The sequence below is a fragment of the Pongo abelii genome, chromosome 1, assembly GCF_028885655.2.
Source record: "Pongo abelii isolate AG06213 chromosome 1, NHGRI_mPonAbe1-v2.0_pri, whole genome shotgun sequence".
Taxonomy (NCBI): domain Eukaryota; kingdom Metazoa; phylum Chordata; class Mammalia; order Primates; family Hominidae; genus Pongo; species Pongo abelii.
Window position 1 is genome coordinate 82,689,055 of NC_071985.2, and position 15,293 is coordinate 82,704,347.

The following is a 15,293-nucleotide window of genomic DNA, read 5'->3' on the forward strand; positions in this document are numbered from 1 at the left end:
CCATGTTGGTCAGGCTGGTCTCAAACTCCTGACCTCAGGTGATCTACCCAGCTCGGCCTCCCGAAGTGCTGGGATTACAGGCATGAGCCGCCTCACCTGACCTAATCTTGTCTTCTTATAAGGACACGAGTCATATTGGATCAGGGCCCCCACTAATGGTCATTTTAACTTAGTGACCTCTTTCAAGACCTTTTCTCCAAGTACAGTCACATTCTGAGGTGTTGGGAGTTAGGATTTCAAAGTAAGAATTTCAGGGGACAAAATTCAGCCCGTAACAGAAACTGAGGCTTAGTGATTGTTAGTGTTAATGGATGAGGAAGGGGCAAAAGAGTGAATGGGTTTCACCCCTTCAGGACAAACAACCACTTTCTGGGTGGTTTATGGGGCAAGAGTAGGAAGAGCTTGGTTTTGAGGGCCATTGGAAGAAGAGATGACGATGACTATGTTTGGCTGAATGCAGAGAGGTAATGGAGGCTGGCAGTATAGCCTGGATTTTAGGGCTGATTTGAAGCCTGTCCTGGGGCTTGCCAGGGCATCTCCAGTTAGCCCAGGGGCCCAAGGCAACTGTGAACCTTGTCTTGTTCCAGTTGGCTTTAATTTTTTCTTTGAAACGTTATTACCGTATTTTAAAAAAAAGATAATGTGTCCTTGTCAAAAGAGAAAACCCTGCAGCTGTTCCCCATCTCATTCAGAGTAAAAGCCACTGGCCAAGGAAGTTCTACCTAACACCCCCACCCGCTTGTTGCCTCTTTCCTGGTCTCCTAAAACTTCCCCTCATTCATGTTCCTCTGGCCATACCCCTGCTTGCAGTTCAGAGACCCCGGGCACAGGTCCACCACACAGCCCTTCCATCTCCGCTCCTCTGCCCAGAGTGCCCTTCTCCCACAGATCTGCACAGCTGAAGCCGCCTCTGACCACCTGTGAAAAACAGGAGACATCTTTTTGTCACTTCATACTTTCATTTCCTTGGCTAGCATTGAGACTGTCTTTTTTCTTTTTTTTTTTTTTTTGAGACAGATGCTTGCTCTGTCACCCAGGCAGGATTGCAGTGGCTCGATCTCAGCTCACTGCAACCTCTGCCTCCTGGGTTCAAGTGATTCTCCTCCCTCAGCCTCCTGAGTAGCTGGGACTACAGGCACATGCCACCATGCCTGACTAATTTTTGTATTTTTAGTAGAGATGGGGTTTTACCATATTGGCTAGACTGGTCTCGAGCTCCTGACCTAGTGATCTGCCTGCCTCGGCCTCCCAAAGTGCTGGGATTGGCACGAGCCACTGCTCCCAGTGTGTCTTTTTATATGTTTGTAAGTAATCTGTTTTTCTGTCTCTGCGAATTGGCTATTTATATCTTTTGCTGGTTTATCTCTTGGACTATTAGTCTTAGCTTTCATTTTTCAAAGTATTATTATTTATTCACTTATTTTTTTTTTGAGACAGGGTCTCACTCTGTCACCCAGGCTAGAGTGCAGTGACGCGGTCAGGGCTCATTGCAGTTTCGACTTCCTGGGCTCAAGTGATCCTCGCACCTCAGCCTCCTGAGCAGCTGGGACTGAGGCATGCACCATCATGCCCAGTTAATTTTTTATTTTTTGTAGAGGCAGGGTCTTGCCATGTTGCCCAGGCTGGTCTCTAACTCCTGGGCTCAAGCAGTCCCGCTAGCTTGGCCTCGCCAAGTGTTGGGATTACAGGCCTCAGCCACCGCACCTGGCCCATTTTTCAAGCTATTATTGATGGAATTCTAAACCTGTAAAAAGCTTTAGGAATGAAGCTATTCATCTTAGAATTATTTACAATGGTGAAAAATTGGAAACAAATGACCACCAATGGGGAATGGTTATGTAGATAGTGGAAAGCTTATTAGGCAACCATTAAAAAGGATATTTATTAATAGTAAAATGACAAGGTAACATGAAATACGAATATATGAAATAACATGAAGTCTTAGATTATAACATAATACTAAATGAAAAAACAATTCTTCAGGAAATTTTTTTTTTTTTTTTGAGACAGAGTCTCGTTTTGTCACCCAGGCTGGCATGCAATGACACAATCTTGGCTCACTGCAGCCTCCGCGTCCCAAGTTCAAGTGATTCTCCTGCCTCAGCCTCCCAAGTAGCTGGGATTATAGGCATGTGCCAGCATGTCCGGCTAATTTTCATACTTTAGTAGAGATAGGGTTTCACCATGTTGGCCAGGCTGGTCTCAAACTCCTGACCTCAGGCGATCTGCCCGCCTCGGCCTCCCAAAGTACTGGGATTATAGGCATGAGCCACTGCACCTGCCCATGAAAAGTTGTTATGTAAAATGATTACAGTTTATAAATAACAAAGACTTTGGACGGCCATCTGCCATCATATTAATAATGGCTGTGTTTGAAAGTGGTATTATGGGCAATTTTGATTTTTTCCTACTTTTCTGCACTTTTATGTTAAGTTGATTTACTTGAAAATAAAAAGAAAAATGATCACAAAGGTTGGGCTCAGTGGCTCACACCTGTAATTCCAGCACTTTGGGAGGCTGAGGCAGGTGGATTACCTGAGGTCAGGAGTTTGAGAACAGCCTGGCCAACATGGTGAAACCCCGTCTCTACTAAAAATACAAAAAATTAGCCAGGTGTGGTGGCAGGTGCCTGTAATCATAGCTGCCTGGGAGGCTGAGGCAGGAGAATTGCTTGAACCTGGGAGTCGGAGGTTGCAGTGAGCCAAGATCATGCCACAGCACTCCAGCCCAGGCAACAAAGCAACACTCTGTCTCAAAAAAAAAAAAAAAAAAAAGAAAAAGAAAAGAAAAGAAAAATGATCACAAAGTATCGCTCAAAACATAACAACTTTAATGGAAATAAAAATACAAGAAGGGAAACATTTGCTCATAAAGCGCTACCCCTAAGAAACCACACAGCCCTGTTCTTCCTTCTTCTCTTCGAACCGTTATCTATGGGAATACATAACTTGTAGGTAGTTTTGAACAAATGATCCAATTTTACAATGAAACATGAATATTTGAAATCTGACACTGAGGAGAGAATTAAGGAGGCTGTGGTAATTTTTTTTTAAATTTTTATTTATTTATTTTTTTAGACACAATCTCACTGTACGGCCCAGGCTGGAGTGTGGCGGTGCTATCTCAACTCACTGCAACCTCCACCTCCCGGGTTCAAGCGATTCTTTTGCCTCAGCGTCTTCAGTAGCTGGTATCACAGGTGCCCGCCACCACGCCTAGCTAATTTTTTTGTATTTTTAGTAGAGACATGGTTTCACCATGTTGGCCAGGCTGGTAGTGAATTAAAGAGAGTAGTAAAACATTATATGGTGCCAGTAAATTAGCTGGAGTTGTTCTGCAGTTCAGGGTGATTGAGGTATCTCCAGTGGGTCATTGCTATGAGCACCGGGCAGTGTGAGTCCTGGCCTCACATTTGGTAGCAGGCCATCTGTATCTGTCAACCCCCCAGGCCTCTCAGCCCTCAATGAAAGAAAGTTAATTGTAGAGTCAAGAATATGACCTCCTGGGAGAAGGGACTCCACAGCCTGGTGAGGACCCCTCTCACACCTCTGAGGATCAGCAAGTCTTTGAAGGGCAGTACCAAGTGGTGGTTAAGCCCTTGACTGTGGATCCAGACGTGCCTGGGTTCAACCCTGGCTCTAGATGTTAGGCATGTTATTAACCTCTCTGAGCCTCAGTTTCCCTAGCTGTGAAATCAGAGTCACTGTGAAAACTGAATGAGAAAACCCACACATGTTGTTCCTGGCCCAGAACAAATCTTCAACCAGTGGTTATAACTATTACTCTGTGTGTCTAGCCTGTATCTTTTCTGCTGCAGTGAAAGCTAGTTATTCAATGAAAGGGAGCAACCTGCTGAGGGGGATGGTCTGGGTGCCTCGATGCTGTGGTCAATGGGTTGGCATCACACCCAGCACCCTGCCCAACACAGACACCACCCCCCACCCCTCACCCATAGCTGCTGCCACTGCCTTCCTAAGAACAGTGACTTCCTGTTTTCTAAGTTTTTGCCCTGCAATGTCATCACCAGTTGTGCCTGAGCCTGGGGGTGGAGCCGGGCAGCAGCAGGACTCAGGGCTCAAAGTTGGGGACTCAAAGGAAGGAAGGTTGGGGAGTAGAAAGCTGGCCACTTCTACCTGGACCATGAGCTACTGTGATTCATATTGATTCCATCAGTGCCTACAAACTGAGCGCTTACCAGTGACCAAGCCCTTCCCATTTGAGTGTCACACACCCTGGGAGGTCGCTGTGATTACTCAGTGATCACACAGTAGCAACACCAGGACTCGGACTGCAGTTGTCTCCTTCGTAGGATTTATTCTTACCAGCCGTGCTTCCTATCAAAGTGGAAACAAGCTGGATGGGGGTGAGGTTTGAAAGGCTGCCCTATAGAAACTGGAGGATCTGTGTGATTTGTGCTTCTGAAGGCAGAACTAGGTTCAAAGTTTTTTTTTAAACTCTGAAAATTAGAGCTCTCCACCAGTGATTGCTGGGTGCTGAGCTTCCTGTCACCGGAGATATTCAAGCAGAGGCCAGAAGTGCCTACCAAAGAAGAAACTCCTGGAAGAGGTGGGAAGCTCTCTATATGAGATGAATCCCAGAGGCACTGGGATAAGGTAGATTGAGAAGGGACTTTGCATCAGATGCACTCAGAAGATCTCTAGCCATGTGACCTATTGGAGCCGCAATGTCATTATCTGCAAAATAGAATAGGTAATAATTCTGCCTGTATTGTGCAAGGTTGTTCTGAGGATTAAGCCAGATCATGCAAGTGCAAAGAGCTCTCTAAACTGTATGCTTCATGCATGTGTTACGTCATTATCATTTTGTGAAGTGAGGAGTTCTCAGAAAGTCTATACACCACTGAGCTCCTACTGTGTGCCAGGCACTTTGTACACACCCATTATCTCTTTTTTTTTTTTTTTTTTTTTGAGACGGAGTCCCGCTCTGTTGCCCAGGCTGGAGTGCAGTGTCGTGATCTCTGCTCACTGCAGGCTCCGCCTCCCGGGTTCACGCCATTCTCCTGCCTCAGCCTCCCGAGTAGCTGGGACTACAGGTGCCCGCCACAATGCCCGGCTAATTTTTTTTGTATTTTTTAGTAGAGACGGGGTTTCACCATGTTAGCCAGGATGGTCTCGATCTCCTGACCTCATGATCCGCCCGCCTCGGCCTCCCAAAGTGCTGGGATTATAGGCATGAGCCACTGCGCCTGGCCCCCATTATCTGTTTTTATCTTTCCACACCCCTGAAGAGTGGGTATCCCCATCCTGAGCTGGGAAACCTGGCCAGGTTCTGTCCCCAACCCTGGCATAATGGGGTGGGAGGTCGGAGGGCTGTCCCCTGCTGCCACTGCTTGTACCTGCAGAGCCTCTCAGCATGCGCCACTGTGCAGGGCACCCCACAAACTTTACCTCATTGCTCTGCACCCATGAAGTTGGTCTTGTCAAAGCCCTTCTGCAGATAGGAGAATTGAAGCTCAGAGAGGTTAAGAAAGCTGTTCTAAAACAAGCCAATAATGGGGCAGATTCCACATTTGAGTCTTAGAGCCTTTCTGACTCGAAGACTTATGTTCTTTGCTCTTCTCTAAGCCTGTGATGTGCTGGTGAGGAGGGGAAAGGTGCAAATGAAACTATAAGGCACCATCTGTGCTTGCCAGAGCCAGCGGTGGGGGGAGGACTTGAAGTGAAACGTTTACAAGCCATTGTGACTAAGTGTCAAAAGTGGGCAAAATGTCAAGGGCTGTGAATTCAGAGGTAGACGGAAACTCTGGATCCTGTGCCCACAGGTCAGGTTTATCGAAGCCATAAGGCTAAGAGAAGTACCTGGAGTCAGGAGACCCAGGAATTCCCTTCCAGCCTTGCCACTAACCTGCAGGTGTCCTTGGTGAAATTGCTTCATTCCTCTGATCTCAGTTTATCCACCTGTGAATTGGGCCCAAAAATAGCCCCCTGTTTGTCTCCTGGCACTCATAAGAATCAAACTCCATCAGACACAGGAAGTCACTTTAAAAGTAGAAATTAGGGTTCAAATGAGAAGAATCCTTATTAGTTGGAAGTGAGGGAGTCCCGCAGATGCCCAGCTCCGAAACAGGATTTGCTGGAGAAGGAGGTTGGCTGGAGGGGAAGAGGGCACCAGCGTGTATTTGCAGCCTCAGGATATGGCAGGACCAGGTTGATTAAGGCCTGATCCCTGTTAGCAGAAATTCACAGTCTGGCTCAGAGACAGACAGACAACGCAATTCAAGTAAATCTCACCCAGAGAAACCAGATTCTGTAAGGATAGGTGCATCTCCCCAAGGGTGCACTCTGGGGCTCCAGAATCTTCCCGTTAATGGTCAGTACCATGAGACTTCCTGAACTCAGGGCTTTTTTTTAATGAAGATGACAAAAGGCTATAAAGGGATGGCGAGGCTCACTGTCACTAATTAGACTCACAACACTTAGATACAATGACCCATATGCCTAGATACTCTGTGATCATCTTTGGCTGTCCCCAGCCTCCTCTGAGCATCTCACATGGCCTATTCCTGGGATCTTGCTACAGGGCAGGAAGGTTCCAACTTATTGTGCATGGGCTTAAAGTAGAAATCATGGCAGTAACAATAGGTGGCATAATGGAACACATACTCTTATGGGGTCCTTCACCCCATAAGAATTATTTTATTTTATCCTCACCCCATAAGAAGTATCATATTTGGCCAGGCATGGTGGCTGATGCCTGTAATCCCAGCACTTTGGGAGGCCAAGGCGGGCAGATCACTTGAGATCAGGAGTTTGAGACCAGCCTGGCCAACATGGCAAAACCCCATCTCTACTAAAATTACAAAAATTAGCAGGGCGTGATAGTGTGCACCTGTAATCCCAGCCACTCGGGAGGCTGAGGCAGGAGAATCACTTGAACCCGGGAGGCAGAGGTTGCAGTGAGCTGAGGTCATGCCATTGCACTCCAGCCTGGGCAACAGAGTGAGACTCCATTTAAAAAAAAAAAAAAGTATCGTATTTAACCCTCACCACCATCTAATGAGACAGGTGGTATTGTTATCCCCATTTTACAGATGAGAAAACGAAGGCTTAGAGAAGTTCTGTAATACACAGTTCAGAAATACAGTGTATAAGAAGGACCAAAGTTTTAATTTTGTTCAATCTGTTTGACAGAAATTTTCATTTGTTGTAGGGTATGGCTGCATCTCTACAGAAGGCGGGGCTTCCCTGTCACATGCTGTGGCCCCTGTAATGATGCAGTTCTGAATCAATCCATTCATGGCCATGCAAGGAAGTCCTCATGCCCAGGTTCTGCTCCAGGCCACTTAAGTCAGAGCCTCAGAGGAGAGGGTGGTGGATTGAGAGTCTGTGTGAGAATGTTCTATTAGTCTCTGGGGCTCCTTTCAAATGCTGAGGTTCTCCTGGGTGCTGTAAATCTTGGGTAGGGACCAGGAACACTAAATAAAACAGCTTCTCCACTTGTACAGAAAAGTAGCTACCATGTAATACCCTGAAACCTCCTAGGAAGCAGCTGCTGGTCCCTTTGGGATGGAATTGGTAGAAATATGAAGAAGCCACAGGAGCGCGCACAGGGAAGAAGACAGGACCAAGTAGAGAGTGGCGATGCAGTGCCTTTGAGCTGGCATCCTGCAAAACTGTCTGCTGTCCAGGGAAGCCCCTGCACCTTGTGTGTGGGCTCAAGAGCTAAGCCTTAAGCCCCATGAGGGGAGGGACTCAGAAGGCTCAACCCAAATATCAGACATCATTGTCTTTTGCTTCTCATCACAACCCTTAAGGTAGATATGATTACCCTCCATTTAATAGATGAGGTAACTGAGGCCCAGAGAGGGAAGTGACTTGTCCAAGACCGCACAGCTAGTAAGTGGCAGGGGAAGCACTCGAATCCACCTTCACGCAATCCAGAGTTCATTCCATTTCAATAGTTCCCGGCACAGAGCAGATGCCCAATGAATATTTAATTAATTGCGTAACTGAATCAGGTCCTGCATCCCTGCATGGAGCTTTCTGGGCCATGACTGTCTTCCTCAGGCCCATCTCTCCCAGCACAGGCATAGTAGGACTGAGGAGAGGAGGGTCCTACACAGGGAATTATGTTGGGGTTAATATCCTCTCCTCCACCCAACCACACACAGCACACTTGTCATCAGTCACAAAACTATGCAGAAAGAAAGGAAGAAGGAAGGAGGGAAGGAAGGAAGGAAGGAAACTTGTTCATATTATTTATCTCAGGGAGGTGCCCAATCCCCCTGCCCCTTTGTGTTGTGCTGAGTCTGCACAACACAAAGAAATATTTCTTATTTGTGCTAAATTTACTGTCCAGTAATTTTTCTGTTCTCATTTTCTATGACAAGCAGCTGAGTGATTTTCTCCTGGCTTTTCTTTCGAGTCTCAACCAGTCCCATAAATCGCCATGGTTATCTCCTCTGCAGTCCTCACAGCAAAAAGTCACCCCAGCTTTGGTGGCCTTCATGGGGGCTGGCTTGTCTCCCAGAGGCCTTCAGATCATCCCTAGGTCAGTGAGGACTTCCAGCAATACCTTAGGGCCAGAGGGCAGTCACACCTGGGTCTGGGCCCAATATCTTCCTCATCGCTGAAGCTCAGCCCTGAAAAGTTCCACAACATCGAGTGATTGTCTGCCCTGTGCCCTGCACTCTGATGCCGGGGCTGGAGGAAGAGGCAATAATGAAGATGCAGCCATTGGTCTCAGGTGCTGACAGCCTAGATGGAGGGGCATCTGAGTCCTGAGGAGTTGGGTTTGTAGAGCGCTTTGACGGATATAGGCTCTTGAACTGACAGCCTCTCACTTTTTCCTCAGGGGCTCAGGTGGTGGGACAGTCTAATTTCAACAGGTGTTGAGTGGAGGGTAGAACGCAGGCCTAGAAGATCTAGCTCAACAGGCAAGGGAGTAGAAAAATATGGGTGCGTTCAAGGAAGAATGGGGTGTAAAAGACAAGAGCAGAGGGACAGGGTGGCACAAAGCTGTGGTCTTTTCACGCCTGGACTGGTTATGGCAGAGCCCTAACATGGCTGGACAAAGAGCTTGGACTCTCGTCCGAGTGGCTGGGTCATCAATGATCTCTGGGCCGGGTCTGCGGGAAGTTTGCAGAGATCAGCTGCCTGGGGGCAAGCGGGGTCCTGAATTAGGGTTGGAGTCAAAAGCCAGGGGACAGAGGGATTCAGGGTGGTGGGGGTAAGGACACTAGTGGCTGCCTTTGAATCATCTGCTTCCGTAGTTTGTCGGGGAGGCCAAAACATTGCTGGCATGGAGGGGTAGGTAGGGCTGGCCCAGGGGCAGGAGGGGGCGAGAACTGCTAGGGATCAATCCTGGGCTGCCTTTGACCGTGTGCTCTGAACCCGAATCCTCGGTGCCTCAGTGTCCAAGTGTGGGTGGCAGGAGGATCTGACGATGATTACATTTAAGGCAGTGTCTGAAGAAATGTTAGTTTTCACCCTGTTCAACAGAAGAGGCAGCTGACAGAGCATACATAACCTGCCTCAAATCACACAGCCAGAAAGAATGACAGCACTCCCACATATGGCCTCCACTCCCTCTGCCCTCATCTGGGTCCAAAGGCCACCAGAGGGCGCCCAGGCCTTGGGAGACAGACACTAGCGGGGCTGGCCTGGGACCTCTGCTCTAGTTACCAGGCAGGGGTGGAGTGAGATGGATACCACACCCTGTTTTACAAGTTGAGTTGCTGCACATTTACCTAGTAGGAAGTGTGGTCAGACTAAAATCCGAGTCTCCTCATTCACAGTGCAGTGATGTTCCAAATGAAAACACAAACATTTTTTATTTTTTTTTTGAGACGGAGCCTCACTCTGTGTGCCAGGCTGAAGTGCAGTGGCGTGATCTCGGCTCACTGCAACCTCTGCCTCCCAGGTTCCAGCGATTCTCCTGCCTCAGCCTCCAGAGTGGCTGTGATTACAGGTGCCCGCCACCACGCCCAGCTAATTTTCGTATTTTTAGTAGAGACGGGGTTTCACCACATTGGCCAGGCTGGACTTGAACTCCTGACCTCAAGTGATCCACCTGTGTCGGCCTCCCAAAGTGCTGGGATTACAGGCGTGAGCCACCGCCCCCAGCCCAAAAATGCAAACTTTTATTTAACCAGAGTATTTAGTGTATCTGCTTTCTTCAGCCCATTGTACTCCAATGGCAGTGCCAACTAAATGTGCATTAACTACAGCTTGACAAAGGTTAATATGGCACTAGGAGTTAGGGGCCCCTGGGAAATTTGCAGTGGGAGAAGCTAACACAGAAGGGACCTTTGAGCTGCATTTTGTAGGATGCATCAAATGTTACCAAATAGTAGGGTTTCAGGGAGAGAAATGGAGGGAACATGAAGAGGGAACAGTGCATGCAAGGCACAGGGCAAATAGTCTGGAAGAGCAAGGCGTGTCCTGGGAAAGGGGTGTGTGTAGTGGGAGGAGGGGAGACAGAGAAGGCTGAGGATATGGAGCTGGGACTGGGGGACAGGGAGATGCTGGGTCTAGGTGGGGAGGGGCACCAAAGGTACCTCTGTCTGTTGCCCATGAAACCCTTCAGGGCACAGGAAAGGGAAGCCAAGCACCAGATCCCACTGTCCTGGGCAGGAGAGTGCTTGGCACTGAGGAGGCAGGGAGTGGGGGGAGTTAACCTAGATTCTCCCTGTCCTAGTTAACTGTCAGATATTGAAATGATCTCATTTGACCACCATTTGACCTATTGTCTCCCTGTGGGTAGGCCTCAGAGCCACACACCTCAGGCCAGGAGTACCATTCATCCAGACGTGAACATCTTCCCGAGGATTCCAGAGTTCTTGGTTCACACAGGGGCTAACATGGCTGGGCTTCTGCTGCAGTGGCAGGAGCTCTGTGCACAGAGAACAGCCTCATCTGCTCGCCTTGTTTCCACCTCCCCTCCCATTGCCCCAGGTTCTTTGGCCCCACAGCGGCCACATCTGCCGTTGGTGCCAATAGGTTTTCCAGGAGCTGGTTGAGGTGGGAGGGAGGGAGAGGGTTGTGATCAGGCTGAGGCATGGGGATTGGATATAGTCTCCGTGTCATAATTTCTTTGGTCACAGTCAGTCCTAGTGCCACCCTGGGGTGATGGGGATGTGTTCTCGCCACCTTGGGACTGGCTGACCAGCTTTATCTCTTGGCACAGAGGCACAGAGCTTCGGCCTGCTGGATCCCAAACTCTGCTACCTGCTGGATGGAATCCTCTTCATCTATGGTGTCATTCTCACTGCCCTGTTCCTGAGATTGAAGGTGGGTACCACTGGGCTTTGGGAGGAGGGCACGGGGTCCCCCACTTGATGGATGTTCAGAGGGGCCTTGGTCTTGGAAAGTCTCAAGCTTGGGTGGTGCCTGGGGCTTGGTATCCAGGAGCAAAGCAGGGACCAGCCCAGTATGTGCCTTGAGTGGGCTGAGGAGGAGGTGGCAGTGTCTGGCTGAGATGGACAGGGTAGGAGGGAGAGCCTGGTGCTAGGCACCTCCATGACAAGCCGTACAAATGTGTGCACATCAGAGTGTCCCAGGGAAGGCGATGCTGCTGGTGACAAAGGGGCTTACACTCAGGCAGAGGTCCTTCTTTCCAAGTGTGAATGAAGGCCATGTTAGCCTTTCTCTTGAAAAGGCCCTTCCTCATCTGTAATTGGGAGAGCGGACCAGAGCATGGGTTTTTCACTTGGTGCCTTGCGGACCCTGGATTTCTTCGTGGGGCTGGTCATGGTGTGGGCAGAGAGTGGAAGAATTTAGGAGTAAAGGGGAGGATCCAGTCCCAGTCATCACTTCGGTGCTCCTCAACCCATTTCTTGTTTGAATTTTGGACTTTGGCATAATATTTTATTTGAAAAACCAAATCTTACTGAGTTTCTTGTTTTAAGTTTGAAAATGCTGCCCTAGATGATTTCTAAAGTTGTTTCCAATGCTCTAGATCTGTAAGACATTGCAGTTTCTCCCGCCTGAAGCGGCATGAAGTGAAGCAAGAGTGAGGCTGTGTCAGCTTCCAACAGATGCTCAGGACACTAAGCGAACGCGAGGCTTCCTGGGCACCGGCGCAGCCGGGCGATGGCTGAGGGCTGGGCGAGTGATGCACGTACAGCACCCTGCCCCGGGGGTCAAGATAGGAGGCGGGATCTTGACCAGCCGCCATCCACCCTGGATTGTCCTCAGAGTCCCCGGAGGAAGGGATCCTAGAGAATACTCATGTCCCCGGGGGCGCCGACCAAGAACCTTACACCTCTGCGCACGCGCGAGGGCGCTAGCCCGGGAAGAATAAACTCCAGCGGGTCCTGGGCCAGCGTGATGGATGCACGTGTCACAGGCGGGAGGAAAAAGGACAGTTGGGCTCAGAAAAAGGGGCTGCCACGCCCCGGCCCCTGCAAGGGCTCAGCCCCAGGAGGCAGGGCAGCATTGTTAGTTGCCAAGGAGCTGAGTAGGGCTGTCCCTCGGGTCGCCGCGCGCCCTGGCACCCCGGCACCCCTGCGCGCCCTCCCGGAGCAGTAACGCGCTTTGCTCTCTGTGTTGCAGTTCAGCAGGAGCGCAGACCCCCCCGCGTACCAGCAGGGCCAGAACCAGCTCTATAACGTAAGTCAGCCTCGCCGTAGACTCTCCGGAAAGGAAGGGCAGTCCCCTCCTCGGACCTAGGGAACACGCCCGCCAGAGTCTCGGGTTCAGGTTTGGTCCTTAGCTATCACCTCTGCGACCCGGCTGCAACTTGTTTAACCTCAGTTTTCTAACCCGCAAAACAGGTGTAGTAATTGTACCTGTCTCAAAGGGCGCCATAAAGATGACATGCTTTAATGTCTTGATGCGTGGAACGAGCTTAGTCTAGTGCCTGCCACTAGTGAGCCCCCAAACCATCAGCAATTTGCAAAGGCTAGAGGGGGGTGGAGAAGGAATGTATTAGAATCTTCCCAGCGGAGGGGAAAGCGATTTCACACTCTCTGTGCAATGGGACTGTGGTGGAATTGACTACCACCTCTGAGCCCCCGCTTCTCTATTTGCTCATGAGAATGCTGATCCTTATCCCGTTGGACTGATCAGCATATAGTACTTGGTGGACTTTGTGGATCCCATCCACCGTCATGTTAATGCGTGTTCTCTGAGATGTCCTCTGGGATGATGGTCTCCAGATGGACCAGTTACCATCCCCTCCCCAGCCCCTGCCCCTCTTTTTGTGAGCCACCCCAGAGAGGGAAACCACACTCCCCAGTCCAGCTGGCTCCATCCTTCTGAGGTTCCTCTGTCCTGTGTCTGACACTTTCTTATCTGTTATAGGAGCTCAATCTAGGACGAAGAGAGGAGTACGATGTTTTGGACAAGAGACGTGGCCGGGACCCTGAGATGGGGGGAAAGCCGGTAGGGGTTCCTCTACCTTCCTGTGTGTTCCTGCATGTGTGGTGGGGCTCAGCCCAGGCTGTGGGGGAGGGCTCCTCAGCTTGCTCTGCAACCAGACTCGACCCTCACATGTGTGGGCCCGGGACAAGAGAAGAGATGGAGACCCACTTGCTGCCGCACCCTCTTCCTTCCTCCTTGGGTCCATTCTGCATCTCAAGGGGCCTCACCCCCGGACGTGGCACCCCACTGCTCATGTCTAAGCTCTACCCACTTCCCCTCAAACTGCTCCTTGGCCATCCTGAGATGCACACAAGGTGGCACCATCTGCCCCAGGAGGACAAACCTTGTGAAGAGGTCCATACAGGAAGGGCGCAAGACTCCCTGGATAACCCACATATGGTTGGGGTATGGTCCCTGGGGGGCTTTGACCTCTTGGCTTTGTAGACACTATACCCTGTGGGTAGAGGAGCAGCTGGATGACACTACAGTAGGGTAGGGTCCTCTTTGTTTTTTCCCCTTCATTCTGATTTCCTTCCTTCCTTCCTTCCTTCCTTCCTTCCTTCCTTCCTTCCTTCCTTCTTTCCTTCCTTCCTTCCTTCCTCCCTTCCTTCCTTCCTATGTCTTTCTCTCTCTTTCTATTTATTTTATATTGACAAATTATAGTTCTATATATTTATGGGGTACGAAGTATTGTTATGATTTTTGAATATAACATGAAATGATTAAATTAAGCTAATTAACATATTTATCACTTCAAATATTTAACTTTTTTGTGATGAGAACATTAGCAACTTACTCTTAGAGATATTAAAATGTATAGTACTCACGTATTAGCTATATTCAGCATGTTGTGCTGTTGATCTAAAAATAAATTACTCTTCCTAATTGAGGCTTTGTAGCCTGTGACTATCATCTCCCCATTCCCCCCATTCCCCAGCCTCTGGTAAACATCATGCTACTTGTCCATGCTTCAGTAAGTTAAACTGTTTTAGATTCCACATATAGGTGAGAACATGGAGTGTTTGTCTTTCTGTGCCTGGCTGATTTCACTTAGCATAATGGTCTCTAGTTCCATCCATGTTAGAGTGAATAACAGAATTTCTTCCTTTTTAAAAGCTGAATAGTATTCTATTGTGTCTATGTTCCACAGTCTCTTTATCTGTTCATTCTTTGATGGACACTTACGTTGATTCCATAACTTGGTTATTGGTTTCTTTTTTTTTTCTTTTCTTTTTTTTTTTTTTTTTGAGACAGCATTTAGCTTTTGTTGCCCAGGCTGGAGTGCAATGGCACAGTCTCGGCTCACCACAACCTCTGCCTCTTGGGTTCAAGCAATTCTCCTGCCTCAGCCTCCCGAGTAGCTGGGATTACAGGCATGCGCCACCACGCTTGGCTAATTTTGTAGTTTTTTAGTAGAGACGAGGTTTCTTCATATTGGTCAGGCTGGTCTCGAACTTTCGACCTCGAGTGATCTGCCTGCCTCAGCCAACCAAAGTGCTGCCATTCCAGGCGTGAGCCACCACACCCAGCCTTGGTTATTGTTAATAGGGCTACAATTTGCAATCACAGGCATGAGCCCCCGCGCCTGGCCGTGGTTATTGTTAATAGTGCTACAATCAACATGGGCGTATAGACATTTCTTCAACAAGCCGACTTCAAATCTTTTGGGTAAATACCCAGAAGTGGGATTGTTGGGTCATATGGTAGTTCTATTTTTAGTTTTTTGTGGAGCCTCAATACTGTTTTCCATAATGGTTGTATAAATTTACATTCCCACCAAGAGTGTTCAAGGGTTTCGTTTTCTTTCCATCCTCGCCAACTATTGTTGTCTTTTGTCTTTTTGGTAATGCCCACCCTAACAAGTGTGAGGTGATCTCATTGTGGTTTTACTTTTTATCTCCCTAATGGTTAGTGATGTTAAGCATTTTTTCATGTATCTCTTAGCCATTTATATGTCTTCTTTTGAGA

At 48.8% G+C, this 15,293-nt stretch overlaps 1 protein-coding gene and 1 long non-coding RNA gene across 4 annotated transcripts in view; one reads left to right on the forward strand and one right to left on the reverse strand.

Annotated features, from left to right (window-relative positions):
* Positions 1-15,293, forward strand: part of CD247 (CD247 molecule) — an 87,491-nt gene that overhangs the window by 66,500 nt on the left and 5,698 nt on the right. For all 3 annotated transcript variants that reach the window (XM_054525995.2, XM_054525998.2, XM_054526004.2), the window contains exons 2-4: positions 11,149-11,252; positions 12,516-12,572; positions 13,266-13,346. In XM_054525995.2, the coding sequence (XP_054381970.1) occupies positions 11,149-11,252; positions 12,516-12,572; positions 13,266-13,346 (242 nt within the window). The remainder of the gene's footprint in view (positions 1-11,148; positions 11,253-12,515; positions 12,573-13,265; positions 13,347-15,293) is intronic.
* Positions 614-10,984, reverse strand: LOC134761934 (uncharacterized). The gene is made up of 2 exons (XR_010141157.1): positions 10,743-10,984; positions 614-918 (listed from the first exon to the last, which is right to left on the reverse strand). It is a non-coding gene; the product is annotated as an uncharacterized LOC134761934 (long non-coding RNA).